General features: G+C 40.0%; 1 protein-coding gene across 2 annotated transcripts in view; it reads left to right on the top strand.

The window, feature by feature from the left end:
- Window positions 1–16,597, top strand: part of galnt2 (UDP-N-acetyl-alpha-D-galactosamine:polypeptide N-acetylgalactosaminyltransferase 2) — a 136,932-nt gene that overhangs the window by 113,166 nt on the left and 7,169 nt on the right. For both annotated transcript variants that reach the window (XM_053679837.1, XM_017464154.3), the window contains 4 exons: window positions 6,843–6,930; window positions 8,892–8,979; window positions 15,146–15,249; window positions 16,049–16,175. In XM_053679837.1, coding sequence (XP_053535812.1) covers window positions 6,843–6,930; window positions 8,892–8,979; window positions 15,146–15,249; window positions 16,049–16,175 — 407 coding nt within the window. The remainder of the gene's footprint in view (window positions 1–6,842; window positions 6,931–8,891; window positions 8,980–15,145; window positions 15,250–16,048; window positions 16,176–16,597) is intronic.

The following is a 16,597-nucleotide window of genomic DNA, read 5'->3' as shown; positions in this document are numbered from 1 at the left end:
TTTCCACACCAATTGTAGCTTTCCGAAGTGTAGCACTGACAAATGGATGTCATTAGCAGATGCTAATTAGAATTTCCCAAAGATATTCACTGATCAGCTATAACATTAAAGTCACAGTACCTGTCAAGGGGTAGGATATATTAGGCAGCAAGTGAACAGTCGGTTCTTGAAGTTGATGTGTTGGAAGCAGGAAAAATGGGCAAGCGTAAGGATCTGAGTGACTTTGACAAGGGTCAAATTGTGATGGCTGGACGACTGGGTCAGAGCATCACCAAAACAGCAGGTGTTGTGGGGTGTTCCCGGTATGCAGTGGTTAGTGCCTACCAAAAGTGGTCCACACCGGCAGAGGCAGTGAGACGCTCTAAGCAATGTTCTGCTGGGAAACCTCGGGTCCTGGCATTCATGTGAATGTTACTTTGACACGTACCACCTACCTAAACATTGTTCCAGACCAAGTACACCCCTTCATAGCAACATTATTCCCTAATAGCAGTAGCCACTTTCAGCAGGATAAATTGTTGAAATTGTCCATACTGTAGAAATTGTTCAGGAATGGTTTGAGGAACATGACCGAGTTCAAGGTGTTGTCTTGGCAATCTCAATCCGATCAAGCATCTCTGGGATGTTCTGGACAAACAAGTCCAATCCATGGAGACCCCACCTCACAACTCACAGGACTTAAAGGATCTGCTGCTAAAGTCTTGGTGCCATATATATCGACTTATCGCATGATATATGGAAATGAGCTCAGTAATTTTTGGTGACGTGCAAATATAAACGGGACGGCACGAAATGGCGCACACTCACAGATTGCGTAACTCGCAAACTTTTGACAAACAGTACGAATTGCCAAAGAAAATTACATCTCCCAAACTGCCATCCCATCCTTGTACAGCAAGGTAAAAGACGCCATTCCATGAAAGACGTGTCCTTTTACTCTGCCACTACAGATATGTGGTCAAGCTCAAATATGAACCCATACACGAGCTTGACCATACACTACAGAACCGCTGACTGGACTCTGCAGTGTTTAGAGACCAGACACATACCCCAGGACCACACTGCTGTAGTACTTGCTGAAGCACTTCGGTCTGCTTTAATGGACTGGGAATCAGAAAAAGCCTGCATATTTACAGACAATGGTGCTAAAATTGTGGCTGCAGTACGCAATCTTGGCTGGCCATGGCTCAATTGCTTTGGCCACAACCTCCATTTGGATGTTTCCCATGGACTGGACAGTGACAGGACTCGCACAGTGCGGGCCGTGGGACTTTGTAGGAATCTTGTCAACACCTTCAACCTGAGCTGGCTAAAGAAGGGAGACCCGAGGAAGACACCGACTGAAACCAGTGTCCCCCAAAACAATTTATTACTGGCGAGCGATGATAGTTATTATACAGCACAACATATTTAAGGGGTTAATATAAGCTTAATTTAAAGGATTTTTAAAAATATTTATTTATGACTTACTTTGGGGCCTGTTTGTATTTATGTATTAAATAATTGGTTACATTATAATGTAACCATGTATAATTTCAAAAGTAATATTTGTTGAATGTTATATGTTAGTATAGACCAGAGGTTCTCAACCGTTTGCCTTTTGTAACTAAAGCCCCCCAAGCCTCCCCTATCATGTGGTACACCCTATATATATATATATATATATATATATATATATATATATATATATATATATATATATATATATATATATAATCTGTTTAGATGGATAGATAGAGATTTTTTTGTACTTTTTAAAAAAAATTACTTTTCATAACTTTTTATGATTTTTAAAATTAATTTTAAACAACTTTGTGGATCATGAATGAATTAAAATGTTTCTGAACACTATAAATACTTTGACTTATACCTAGGCTATAATAATGTGTACTATTTTACATGTAAAACATGCTGCATTCCATTCATCTTGCATTCTAAAAACATTCGCATACGAATGATATAAATTGGGACGAAGGGCGCGTCTCGTTATCCATGTTAAATCTCCGACTCTCAGACACTCTGTGAACAGAGCAGACCCAGAGAGAGGTGTGAGTGCAGCGGGAACGCAAGACCTCGCGCTTGCAGGACCGTACTGGCCACATTTGGAAAGTCGCTAGGATTTGTCCAAAAACTCCCTAGATTTGTCGCTAGGTGTTCTTTTATTATTTATTTTTTTCCCTCCCCTTCCAAAAAAGTAGCTAACGAGGTCTGAAAAGTCACTAAGTTGGCTACACTGGTCTGCACTGACTGCTAGATAAAAGGCAGGCTAAGCTCCGCTTACAGAGGGAGAGGGAACACAGGGTTTTTCATTATAAATGATGCCCTGTTTGTGTTTTTTTTTGTTTGTTTTTTTTGTTTTTTTTCTTTCTTTTTTCATTTCTTGAAAACAATTTGCGTCCCCCTTCCGTGCACTCCTGGGGTCGAGAACCACTGCTATAGATGAAGTAATGACTATAAAAGCAGTGTTATCTTTTCCACAGGATGTTGCCACATGATGGGACACCAAGCAATAAATGATAGAGAGGGTGCTGGAGCAACTCCCAGCTAAAAGACGTGTCCTGGTTGAAGATCGAAAGCATTGCCACCTCAGCCCAACCTGGCAGGATGTTTGTGTTGGAATCCATTAATGCCGCGATGAAGCCAGTGGCTGATTTCACGGATGTCCTCTCAGGGGGAAAAATGTGTCACTGTGTCCTCAGTAAAGCCTGAATGCATTGGAACTTCTTAAAGGTGAACTTTTATCTCCAGACCCCAATGACACTGCACTGACAGCAAACATAAAGGCAAACATATGCAGGGTATTGACAGAGCAATACAGCCCATCTGAAATCCAATACCTTCTGAGAAAAGGCCTTGGATTTTCTCATCTTGGATCCCAGGTATCGTTGTACCATGGAGGATACGGATGTCTTGGATGATGTCAAAGAAAAGCTCTTGCAAGACCTACTAGACATGAACGAGGAAGAAGGAAAAGGAGAAAGTACCAGTAGTGCGAGCTGCGTTAAATCTGCAAGGGGAAATGAAGGATCTGTATCTGAACCGCCAGCTACCAAGAAGAAAAGGCTGTGTGACCTCCTCCAGAACAGAAGAAGCCAACTTACAGGTCACCAGACTCTGGCAACGGTAACAAAAAAGTGCAGGCTGATGCGGAGGACCAAGTTCCCCTAGGAAGAAGCACTTGATGTGATGTCGTGATAACCATAGAAGAGATCCTCTAATAGCCAAGTTAGCACAAAAGTCCATGTGCATTTTGCAACAAGCACTAGCTCAGAAAGAATGTTTAGCTCAGCTGGTAACATTGTTACCCCAGAAAGATCCTGCCATAAGCCCCACAAGGTAAACATGCTGGTGTTCCTTTCTCAGAATCTGCCTAAATATCAAAAATACACCTGGCAGCAGATATGCCCTGCCGAGGCACCTGTGCGTCTGTGTGAGACACTTTAACAAATTCAGTTTAGACTTGTTACTTGGTTTTCTTCTAGTTCTTGGTACCTTGCACTTTTTTGTTAACAAAGGTTTATTTATTTGTTTTATTTATTTAGGATATTTTTTTGACATTCCTATGTCTAAATATTCTTAAGAATTAAACATTCTTTGTTCTTTGAAAGAGTGTACTTGCATTATTATGCTGTTATATTGTCATACTGTCATATAATCAGTGGCATAAATGGTCTTAAACTGACTAACAGTGTTTATCGCAATTAATTTTGGCACAACAAAAAGTAGTTATCGTGACAGTCATGTGTGTGATGAGTGGGTGTGACATTCTTCAGAAAACATAATCTGACTAAATAATGTGTGTGTCCTGTTTGGCACAGAACCAGTAACTTAAATACACACCGGTAGACTTGCAAATAACAAATGCAGATAACTTCTGTAACAGCACACACACATCATTACATGGTGTTCAGTTGGGCTTGAGTTGCAATCTTGATTATATAGATGTTATTGTTGTACCAGGAAGCAAATGCAGTGTAATAGATGTGTTTGCTAGGTGCATGAACACAGCACTTTTTAAAAAATTATTTATTTATTTATTTATTTATATTTTTTTTTATAAACGACGATTTACTTCCCAAAGCAACTTACTTTGCACAGGCTCCATTTTTTAAAAACATCTTTTTCCTTCAAGTTCTTTATTTTACTGCAATTTTCTGTAAGTAGCTTGCACGGTGTAAAACAATATTGGTGTATCCTTCACTAAACCTTGTGACAGTGTTTCTGCTGACAGCATAAAAAAAGGTGTTGAATTCATTAGCAGTTGCCAACATTTCAGTGCTAACTGTTTCATTTATATTGCCGGTGTAGGCTCATGTTGATATGCCTCCAGAGACATCATCCCTTTCCTTGATCTCGTCTTTGCTTTTCGCTGCTCACTAAACTGCCCTTTTTTAAAAAAAAAAAAAAAATCGGTTCATTAAAACTACGAATATCTGTATAGCGCAATATTGAATTCTTCATTAACTTGCAAGTGCTGTTATTCAGCAATGGTTCGCCTCACACCTCCAGGGTCCGGGGTTCGATTCCCGCCGGGGCCATGTGTGTGCGGAGTGTGCATGTTCTCCCCGTGCTGCGGGGGTTTCCTCTGGGTACTCCGGTTTCCTCCCCCAGTCCAAAGACATGCACGGTAGGTTGATTGGCTCGTCTAAAGTGTCCGTAGTGTATGAATGGGTGTGTGAATGTGTGTGTCATTGTTTGCCCTGCGATGGACTGGCACCCTGTCCAGGGTGTACCCCGCCTTGTGCCCTTGTGCCCGATGCTTCCTGGGATAGGCTCCAGTTTCCCCCCGCGACCCCGAGAAGGAGTAAGCGGTTGAAGATGGATGGATGGATGGATAGTACATCTGAAAGGATGTGTGTATACATTTATACATTCAAGTGTGTCTGTCATAATATTCCAACACTTTAATAGTGATCAACTTCTAACTTTCTAATCCATGGCTAGATGTGCTGCGGTTTAGCAATAAGTTCTGTTTTTAAGACAAATGCTTTAGCCACCTTTTTGTATTCACAGTAAAGAAATCATTCAGTTGCCGTTTCCCTTAATTTGTTGTGTTGTAGGATTTTGTTTGGATAATATAGGCATGTTGCTCCATGAGGTTATTTAAGTTCACATGATTTAAGCTTAATGAACCACCTCTTCTTTTTTTTCTTCTTTCTTTTATTCCCATCTATTTTAGGCCTCTGTCTTGTCTTTCCACTTGTGCTCCATTCCCATTGCTAGAAGATGCCAAGCCAGTCTTTACTCATTATTTTACAATTGCAATCAAAATTATTCAACCTCCATTACAGATCAGGTTTATTATCAAAATTTGCAGACTTTCAGCTGTTTGCAATGAACAAATCAAACAAAAGCAACTGAAATAGTCACATTTTCGGTTGAATTTGTGGAAACCACTTGAAGCATTCATTGTGTTGAACTATTTCAGTTGCTTTTATTGGATTTGTTCATTGCAAACAGCTGAAAGTCTGCACATTTTGACAGTAAACCTGATTTGCAATGGCGGTTGAATAATTTTGATCGCAAATGTATAATCCTAATAATCACTTTGACTTACTTCTATTTCTGCTTGCAGGAAAAATAATGATAAAATAATGTTTATATTTAAAAAAACAAACAAACAAACAAAAAAAAACAGCCCCTCAATCAGCTGCTTATTTTTAGATGATGCCGCATTTTCAACTAAAGTTTTCAACCATTTTGTAGGTTTGGCATTATTGAAATTTATGTTAAATGCTTAGCTTAGATCTCAGCAGTGAAATGAAAAAGTGAAAGACACGGAGTCATGTCAGCTTTTGGCTAACTGTGGAATAGAGAGTTCTTTCAGTGCAGCCACCATGCTTCTCATCCAAGTAAATACAGTGTATAATAAAAGTGCTGTGTGGTTTATTATTTATTACACTGGACTTTTGCTGACTGCTGCTATAACCAAAATGGCAGTGTCTGTCAGAAGTGCCGCAAATACTCAAGGATCTGTTTGTGTCCCGGCTGTGCCATTGCCTAATAAATTTAAGAGCAAATTTGGGCAAGAACTTTTAAGTCGCAATGAATCAGCTGTAAATTGTTGAGCGTGACATGAATTGCTTTTCCATTGCCTGTAAGCGACGTGGTCAGTGCTGGAGCTTTCAGTTTTTCCAAATTAGACTGGTACAACTTGGTACAAGTCTAAACTGAACATACATTTTTAGTGAGTTGCTGAAACTTTAACTATTTGTTAGGGCTAGAGATGTGATGTGATCCCAATATTGTAAAATATTTACATGCTACACTTTAATGATCGTCATCAGGATATTTGATTTTCCAACTTTTTCCTTGTGGAATATATTCATTCCTTTAAATGTTGAAATGTGTATATATTTACACTGAATTGAAAACTTTTAACAAATTCCAAACTCCTACTAAAGTTTATTGTTAAATTCATTATTTATCGGTCTTAGTAAAAGGTCATGTAGGAAAAAAATGCATCTGTGTAGTTGATTACCTTGACTAATTTCTACTCAGGGAGACACGGTTGCTTCGCGCTTCTGGGATTGGGGGTTTAAATCCCACCTCCACCCTGTCTGTGCGGACTTTCCATGCTCTCCCCGTGCTTCGGGGGTTTCCTCTGGGTGCTCCGGTTTCCTCCCCCAGTCCAAAGACATGCGCTGTAGGCTGACTGTCATCTCCAAATGTGTGTATGATTGTGCCCTGTGAAGGGTTTTGCTCCAAGTTCCCTGACATCTAGGTTCTCCAGGCTTCCCCTCAACCCTGTGTAGGATAAGTGGTATGGAACATGGATGGATTTTTACTCACTTGAGGCTTACTCTTTCCTCTGTTTTCTTTTTCCTCCACTTTGTTTGCAGGACAGAACACGTGTTGTCTCACCCATCATAGATGTCATCAACATGGACAACTTCCAGTACGTGGGCGCGTCCGCAGATCTCAAAGGAGGTAAATGACTCTGTACCCACCTTCCACTTTTTTTTCCATGTAATTAAAAAGCCGTTTTAAAACTGAAATATGTTTCTCTTTTGCCACAAGTTACAGTCTAGCATTTTAAAGTCTGCTCACCCCAAATGTGAAAAGGGAATAAAAATCATTTGAATATTTAATTCCGACTCCAGAACAGGACCATCATGGACATTTTGACATCTGGTGTCTGATTATTAACTGAATTGATTTCCATTCTTCTGTCCATTTCTTTAAGGTTTGGAACTATCCAACAACTTGACCAAAACTTGACATTTAATATATGAGGACACAGCACTAACCTAGCAAGGTTTTAGACTGCTCAGCCGAACTGTTTTTACTTCCTCGTCTGTTAAAATGGTTTCTTAAGACGGGATTTTATCCGTTTATTTTTTTGGCCCAAATTTTGTAAGTCGTACAATAGAATTCTTTGGTCGTGAGTTGAGATCAAGGTTGCGTAAGAACACATAATGTGCGGTCTCACCACTTCAACCAAAGGTCCGACGACAAAGTTCTGGCAGCGTCGGACATTTTTTATTCAATTTTCAAAGTAAAAAAATGTGAATTACGGCAAACTCAAGGGACAGCTACAAACCTTATAGTCACAATGGCAAAGCGTAAATAAAAATAGCTAATGGACATTAAATATATTCTTATTACCTCAAGCTCACTCCGAAAAACATTTCTGTTCTGTCCGGATCACACTAATTGATGATGTAAGCAAATCTAATTTCTTGTAAAACCTGCTTTATGTAACATAAGCGTAAAGATAAAAATGTAAATAAAAGCATTTCCACATTACTCTGGAGGAACATATTTATGGTTCCTTAAAGCTGAGGTGTTAAAAGTGTGTTATAGGCAGAAAATCCTACATTTTCTTTCCTTTTGTTTCTTGCCTGTTTTTTCAATGCACCTTCTCTCTTTCTTCCTACTTCTCCTTGCCTTTTTTTGTGATGCGGAAAAACCTTTTTGAAATAAGACACAGAGAGAATAAGACTTACAAATTCAAGAAGTTCCTCAGCTCATGCATATATAATATCGACATACCTCTGCTTTGCTATTCTGTTTCTTCTTCCCTTTCTTTTTTCATTTATTGATTAGGATGCGATTCTCTTCCATGCAGTAACTCCTAAACAGTAAGCCGCGGGGAAACGAGGTGCGCTGAAACTAAACTGAAATTCCCTTTATCTTGCACAACAGTAAATGCCCTGGAAGATTTGGAATGCATCATATACATCACTTCATTTCATTCTCTCGATGGTCTTCTTCTTTTTTCTTTTTTTTTTTCTTTTCCCAGCCAATACTGTCTGAGGCTGTGAGAGCAGTGTGTGGCTGTTAGATGTGTCAGGAAGCTCGTGGGAAGTTTAGAGTGCTGAGAGCGCTGAGAGTGCACTCTGTTCAGCTCTTACACTTCTGTGTAATTGGACTTTTCACACAGCATGAAGCAGGCAGTTGATTTTCTTTCTGTGTAATGAGTGGCAGTCTTTCTGACTCCCTTTAATTTACGTGGAACTGCATTACATGCTACGTGGCATGACATTTTTGTTGTTTTTTTTTCCTTTTCATTTTCCTGATCAGCCATAACGTTGTCATGTAATCTTATCTGTGGTTTGTAAATTCCTCACAGTGTGCTCTGCTAGTTACACATGATCTCTTCAGAAAGGTTTTGAGACGGAAACATGTCCCATGCTGCACAGACCCTCAGTGTTTGGAGTTCAGATGCAGAACAAGAGTCTGTACAAACAGAAGCTGCTTGGATGTCCTATAAATTTGTGTGCTGATTATTTTAATTTTGCCATTTTTAAAAGATTAAATACTCATGCTTCAAAATGCTCACAATTACTTGCAACCATGTGTCCGTTAGAAACCCAGGCCACTGTGTTCTTATTCGGCTCTTTCAAACCGCATTATCTTTCTTTGTTTCTTTTTTTTTTCCCATAAAGGTTTTGATTGGAATCTGGTGTTTAAGTGGGACTACATGACGTTAGAGCAGAGACGGGCGAGGCAGGGGAACCCCATCGCTCCTATCAAGTGAGTAGCTGCTTTTTTCCTGTTAGTAATGTTCCAGTCTCTTGAAAGCACAAGGTTTTCCTTTGCTTCAGTTCACTGACATGATGAACTTACTCTCAGGTAATAAGGGGACTTTTCCTTGTCGCTGCAGTGGTGCACTCAAGGGCACGCCATTTGTACTTTTACTGTGTATTATTCACATAGAAGGGTGATTCAGTTACAGTCCAATTTTGTGTCTTCAAAACATTTTAAAAGTATTTTCTGTCCACTCGATGAAAGAAGCACATTAAAGGGTACTATAGATGTACTGTTTAGGGTGGGCAGGGGTGTCCAATCATATCCTGAAAGAGATCATGTGGGTGTAGGTTTTCATTCCAATTAAGCAGAAGTCAGGCTTATTAAAATAGGTGGAATCAGGTGTGGTTGGATTGGAATGGAAACCTGCACTCACACCGGCACTTTGTGGATAAGATTGTACACCCCTGCAGTAGGGTACAACACCCACAACAAGGAAGGGTAAGTGATAGCTCGGTGGTTAAGACGTTGGACTTCTGATCAGAAGGTTGGCAGTTCAAACCCTAGCACTACCAAGCTGTCACTGCTGGGCCCCTGAGCAAGGCCCTTAACCCTCAACTGCTCAGTTGGATAAGTGAGATAATTGTAAGTTGCTCTGGATAAGGGCGTCTGCCAAATGCTGTAATGTAATGTAATGAAGGGTACAATTTAGTACTGTTGTTTTTCTCCTCTTGAGAATGCATGGTGGGAATTATTAAACTAAGACATCACTTAATAAAAGGAATTGATCCTTAAAATGTTGGTCTTTCACCTATGCAGGGTTTAGTCGCCCCCCCCCAAAAAAAAAAACAAACAGTGCAGTTCATTTGTGCGTGTGAGAACAAAACAATCATTCCTCATGGTGGTCTTGGTCCATTTACAGCTAAGTAATCTGCTTCCAATGATTCAACTGTAGTGAGAAAGCAATTCAACTCCCAATCAGCACAACAGCAGGAAGTGAACACATCATGAAGTGCATCATTGATCGTGATCAGCACGCCTAATAGTTTACTCACAGACAAGATCAACTGATTAAACATGTAGAATCAGGTTGGCGTCTTGTTCGATTGGATTGTAAACCTGCACCCACACCGGCTGTTTGAGGATTAGATTGGACACTCCTGGAGTACGTCCCCCCCACCCCCCCCCCCCCCACCCCCAACAAAGCCGTGTAATTTTGCTCTCACCCCAGCCACGGATGGCTGTTGCATCAGGGATTGGCATCAGCTAAGTTTTCTCGATTTCTGTGCACTTGTGGCAAAGGTTTATTTACAATTTTCCATTGCCGTATTTCTGACCAATGTGTGAACATAATTACATGTGTTGTGAAAACAAACAAACAAACCAAAAGTAACAATTTCCTTCTGGTTTAAACTGACTAATAGATAGAGTTCTCTATTGAGGATTAATAGATGTGAAAGCGGCTCCGAGAAACCAAAATACCCGTTATATATCAGTTTAATAACACGTGACATTTAAAATATATCACATACAATTACAACTGTGTATGTAATGAGATGATGATGAAGAAACAGCTTGGGCATACAACCCCAATTCCAAAAACGTTGGGACACTGTGTAAAATGTCAATGAAAACAGAATGCACTGATTTACAAATCTCATAAACCCATATGTTATTCACGATAGAACATAGAAAACGTGTCAGATGTTTAAACTGAGGAAATGTACCATTTTAAGGAAAAAATAAGGTCATTTTGAATTTGATTATAATAAAACTTCTCAGAACACGTGCATTTATCTTGAGCTAGTGAGTAATGCTGTGAAAGCTTTATAGTCTTGGGATATGTATCCAGTTCAGTTTTTCAGTATTATTTTATTTCTGTAGCACTTTCTACAGTAAACATCGTCACAAAGCAGCTTTACAAAAGTCAACATGTCGATCGAGAGACAGTGGCAAGGAAAAGAAACCTCCCAGAAACCGTGAGAAGAACCAGACTCGAAATGAAACTCATCCTCTTGTAGATGACATCCAGTAGTGAGATAATAAATCATTACTCTTCTACACCTCTGTGCTGTTGTATACAGATGTACAAAAAAGTTTACATGCCCCTTGTAGAATCTACAAAATCTTAATACTTTTTACAAAATAAGAGGGATCATAAAAATCCCATGTTGTTGTTGTTGTTGTTGTTGTTTATTTAGTGTTTTCCTGAATAAGTTATTTCACATAACAGATGTTTACTTATAGTCTACAAGACAAGATAATAACTGAGTTTATAAAAATTACCCCGTTCAAAAGTTTATATACCCTTGATTCTTAATACTGTGTGTCGTTATCTGGATGATCCACGGCTGTTTTTTTTTTTTTTTTTTTTTTTTTTTTTTTTGGTGATACTTGAGAGTCATGAGTCCCTTAAACTGCCCACTGTTCTTCAGAAAAATCCTCGTACACAGCTATTATATAAGGTGCAAACATTCACTGATGCTCAAGAGGGTAACACAATACATTAAGAGCCAGGGGGGTGTAAACTTTTGAACAGTATGATCGGTGTAAATTGTTATTATTTTGTCTTCTGGGAGACACTTAAATACCTTATTTAGCTTCTGAAGGGCAGTACTAAATGGGAAAAAAATAAGATTACACGATACATTAAGGCTCTTAACGTATCGTGTTACTTTCTTGAGCATCGGTGAACGTTTGCAGCTTATGTAATAGTCGTGTACGAGTCACTCAGTCGTCCTCAGTGTGAAAAGATGGATCTCAACATCATATAGCTGCTGTTGGAAAGGGGACAAATATGTAGAATATGCTGGAAAAGTAAAGAATGTGTAGAACCTGGAGGATTTTTCTGAAGAACAGTGGGCAGTTTAACTACTCAGGACAAACAAGGAACTCATGAACAACTCTCACAAAACATAAACCTGTCTCCTAGAAGACAAAATAATAACAATTTACACCGATCATACTGATAAAAAGTTTACATCCCCCTGGCTCTTAATGTATCGCGTTACCTTCTTAAGCATCAGTTAATGTTTGCACCTTATATAATAGTTGTGTACAAGTACGAGGATTTTTCTGAAGAACAGTGGGCAGTTTAAGGGACTCATGACTCACAACTATCACAACACAAAAAACACAGTCGTGGATCATCCAGGTAACGAGACACAGTATTAAGAATCAAGGGTATGTAAACTTTTGAATGTGGTAATTTTTTTATAAATTCAGCTGTTGTCTTGTGGACTATAAGTAAACATCTGTTGTGTGAAATAGCTTATTCAGGACAGCACTAAATAAAAAACATGGGATTTTTATGATCCCGCTTATTTTGTGAAAAGTATTAAGATATTGCAGATTCTACAAGGGGTATGTAAACTTTTGGGCACAACTGTACTCCGAGTGTATCGTGAACGAGTCATGGGATGAGCACGAGACAGTCTTTATGATTACAGCAGCAGTTCTTAGTTACAAGTGTACAGTATCTGTGTGTGTGTAAAAAGATTTTTAGATTATTAAGGCCAATTGAGTTAACTGCGAACTTGAATTAAATGTGATAAAGATTGTGATCTCACACTGACTTCATCTTAATTCACCTCATTTGATCCAGTTGTCTCCCAAGTTTCTCCAAAAAAAAATGACAGACATGATTTTAACATGCACATCAGCATAACGTGCCCTCCCACTAACGCGAAACACATCAGTAAAATCCAGTCCAACAGGGTTTCAGGGCTGATGTTGCTCTTATGCCAGTGTTCAGTATCCAATTCTTTCACGTTAACGACATGCGGTCGGAGTATTTCTTGATATGACACTTCTCAGATACTGACATCGTCGTACTAACCGAGCCGGTAGTCTGCTTCTCCTGCCACGTTTTTGAAGAATATTGGCATGTTAGCGACACGTTTTAGTGCAGTTTGTGTCAAAGGTTCACATCAGGGTTGGATTGGAAAACAAGTCTCAGCTAACATGATACCAGTCCAGTGTTTCAGTCTGGCCCCAAAGTTTAGTATTAGATCAAGTTTCATATTGGATCGGCGCGTCCCTCGTGGTACTGTATGCAGATTGTCACTTCATAAATTTTGTTTGACTGGTACATAAATCATAGATTCAATTCAGTTCAATTTTACTTGTATAGCGCTTTTAACAATGGACATTGTCTCAAAGCAGCTTTACAGAAATATAAAACACAGGTTACAGATTTTAAATCTGTGAATTTATACCAATTGAGCAAGCCGGTGGTGAGGAAAAACTCCCTAAGATGATATGAGGAAGAAACCTTGAGAGGAACCAGACTCAGAAGGAAATCCGCCCTCATCTGGGTAACAATGGATAGTGTGAAACTAAAAAAAAGTTCATTATGGTTTGTAAATGAAGTCTGTTTGTTGAACTAGTTCACTGATCACCAAAGGAGACCCGAGCGCAAAACTGCATGTGGTAATTGCAGTCCCAAGGCCATAGCAGAAACCATAGTCCCAGCAATCACAGCGAGAACGTCCATGTGGAATTAAGGTCCAAAACCATTTCCATGGTACTTCAAGCGGTGCCATCCTCATCAATCTCCAGGCTCTAGCCTCCAGTTGATGAGAGCTCCATCCAGAGGTAGGGCATCCGAACGGATCAGGCAGGTCCGGAGAGCAGAAAGCGTCAGGATCACGGGCATCTCCATAAAATCGTGTGTATCTCGACATAAATTCCTAAATCATGGTTTTTCTGGATCCCAGTGAAACCAGTTGACATTTCCTACAACCAGTGACTAATGCTACTCTGCATAGTGTTTTTGTCCTGAGGATTTTATGATGACAAGAGAAATGAATACAACCTTCATTAAGTTGGTGGGGATACATTGCATACGCTGCCCTACACCAATACATTCATTCTGTGTCCTACACCAGTATTAGGTATATACACTCCCCTCCGAAACTATTGGACAGGCGAGGATAATTCATTTGTTTTTGCTGTAGACTGAAGACATTTGGGTTTGAGATCAAAACATGATTATGAGAAGAGAGTTTAGAATTTCAGCTTTTGTTTCCTGGTATTTATATGTAGAGGTGTTACAAAATGTATTCCATGTCGTTTATCAGACCACCCGATTTGTAGGTGAGCACAAATATTGGAACATGTGCCTGACGAGTGGTTCTTGCTACTCAGCTGTTAGATTGATTGTTTAAACAATAAATAGCTCTGAACATCTCTTGAGCAACAGATCTAATCTGAGCAACAGATACCGAATGGGTCAGCCAAGGAAAAGAACAGCAGCTGATGACAAACATTATGAGAGCTATGAAGAAAACTCCAAAAACAAGAGTTATTGACATCACCAACAGCCTCCACAGGACAGGGGTGAAGGTCTCGTAATCCACTGTTTAAAGAAATCTTCGAGGTTAGTTGCATTTATATGGCGCTGTTCTAGTGACTCAAATCGCTTTATATAGTTTGGGGGGGTGTTGGTCTCCTAGCTCCTCAACCACCACTAGTGTGTATCATCCACGTGGATGATGTGACGGCAGCCATCGTGCCCCAGAACACCCACCACACACCAGCTATTAGTGGGGAGGAGAGAGTGATGTAGCCAATTCAGGGATGGGGATTATTAGGGGGCCAGAGAAGGGCCAATGGGGGAATTTCGGCCGGACACCAGCATATACCCCAACACTCTTACAATGACCGTTCTGGGATTTTTAATGAACAGGATTTTTAATCAGGACCTTGGTTTAACCATGATATTTCTACAGTATAGTGTCCCTGTCACAGACCACAGGGTCAGCACCCCCTGCTGGCCTCACTAATACCACTTCCAGCCGCAACCTTAGTTTTCCCCAGGAGGTCTCCCATCCAGGTACTAGCCAGGCTCAACCCTGCTCAGCTTCAGTGGGAAATCAGGTAAGAACTACAGGGAGATATGGCTCTGGCAATGCTTGCTGTGTCTAGCTTTAACACACCTAGATAGAAATACCAGGAAATAAAGGCTGAAATCCTAAAATCGTGCCTCAAATCCGTCTTCTGAGCTGCAACCCAAACGTCTTTGGTGTGTAGTACAAATACATGATTTTATTTGGCCTTGCCTTTTCAGAAGTTTTGGAGGGGGCTCTATCTATCCATCCACCCATCCATCCATCTATATATATGAGGAATAATGTTGTGTAATGATACCATTTTGCCTCTGTTACATCAGGACTCCTATGATAGCTGGTGGCCTCTTCGTCATGGACAAAGGCTACTTTGAGGAACTTGGGAAATACGACATGATGATGGACGTGTGGGGTGGAGAAAATCTAGGTGAATTCTTCATTTCACACACCACTGCAACACAGGTGAAGTAGCACTGACCCACACATCACAAAGCTGTGCTTTATTAGGAGAACAGGAAGCGCATATGACGGACGTAGGATTTTTGTATTTGGGCAAAAGAATGTCACAGATGCCATTGCAGTTGCATCTGAAATGTGAGTGCATCTTTTGAGCTTGTGAGAATGAGTCTGGTTACTGTGAGAGAGGTCAAGCCCACACACATTTGCTTTCCCTGTTCATTCATGTTCAAAAAGCAGCAATGTTGCCCTTTTGCTTGTGTTGCTGTCTCAAAGATTTGCCTCTCTATTAAACTCTGAAACTGAAAGCTCTGAGGTAAGCTCAGGTTTAGGTGTAGGAGCACATCATGTCTGAGGGGAAAAAAACATTACTCATTTCCCAAACAGCGGACTCCTTTCAGCTGAGGTGGTTGTGGAAATGTCACAAGAATACGGCAAATGATGCATCCAAGGCAGACTGTACGGAAATATAATTTTTCCAGATGTAGCAGTTAGATTGCCCACTTCAGCTTGACTAGGATGTGTGCTCCAATTTCTACTTTTAAATGCTAGCATTTCATACATACATATATATATATATATATATACACACACACACACACACACACACACACACACACACACACACACACACACTTAGCTTGATGCCTGTGTGTGTGGGCATGTTTTTTTTTATTTTTAAAAAACTTAAATAATTTTTTAAAAGCAAAAGGTTTCCTTTTGGTTACTGAGCTTAAGCACAAGACAAATGTGTCTGTGTGTGTTTTCAGAAATCTCATTCCGGGTGTGGCAGTGTGGTGGCAGTCTGGAGATCATTCCTTGCAGTCGAGTGGGACACGTGTTTAGGAAGCAGCATCCCTACACATTTCCTGGAGGCAGCGGCACCGTGTTCGCCAGGTAGCTGCTGAACTCGTCGTGTGAGCTGTAGTGGAAAAATCAAAACACACCAAAAACAGTGCCTCTAAATATCTTATCTCTCAGTACTTGTCGAATATAACAGGACGCAGTTTAAGTTTAAGAGGTACATGTCTACGGCTCATCCAGGAAACAAAATGGAGCCTGCATGGCAGTGTGTCCCAGCTGATTTGCTCCACCTAGTGGTTGAAAATGAGTACTGCTTATATACCTTGTGAGCCGCAATACTAAATAAGAATATTCTGCTATGAGTTATCACTCAAAATATGCCAAAAGAGTCGTCTTTATTACCCCATTAAAAACAGCTAAACTAAAACCTTCTGGATGCCCCGCATCCTTCCTCTCACTTTCACATCAGTAATGTTCTTCCCAGTGCCCTCCCTTTATCTCGATTTTTTAAATAT

This window comes from Ictalurus punctatus, chromosome 3, assembly GCF_001660625.3.
Source record: "Ictalurus punctatus breed USDA103 chromosome 3, Coco_2.0, whole genome shotgun sequence".
NCBI lineage: Eukaryota > Metazoa > Chordata > Actinopteri > Siluriformes > Ictaluridae > Ictalurus > Ictalurus punctatus.
Note: the sequence above shows the minus strand (reverse complement) of the source record. Positions and strands in the feature narration are given on the sequence as shown.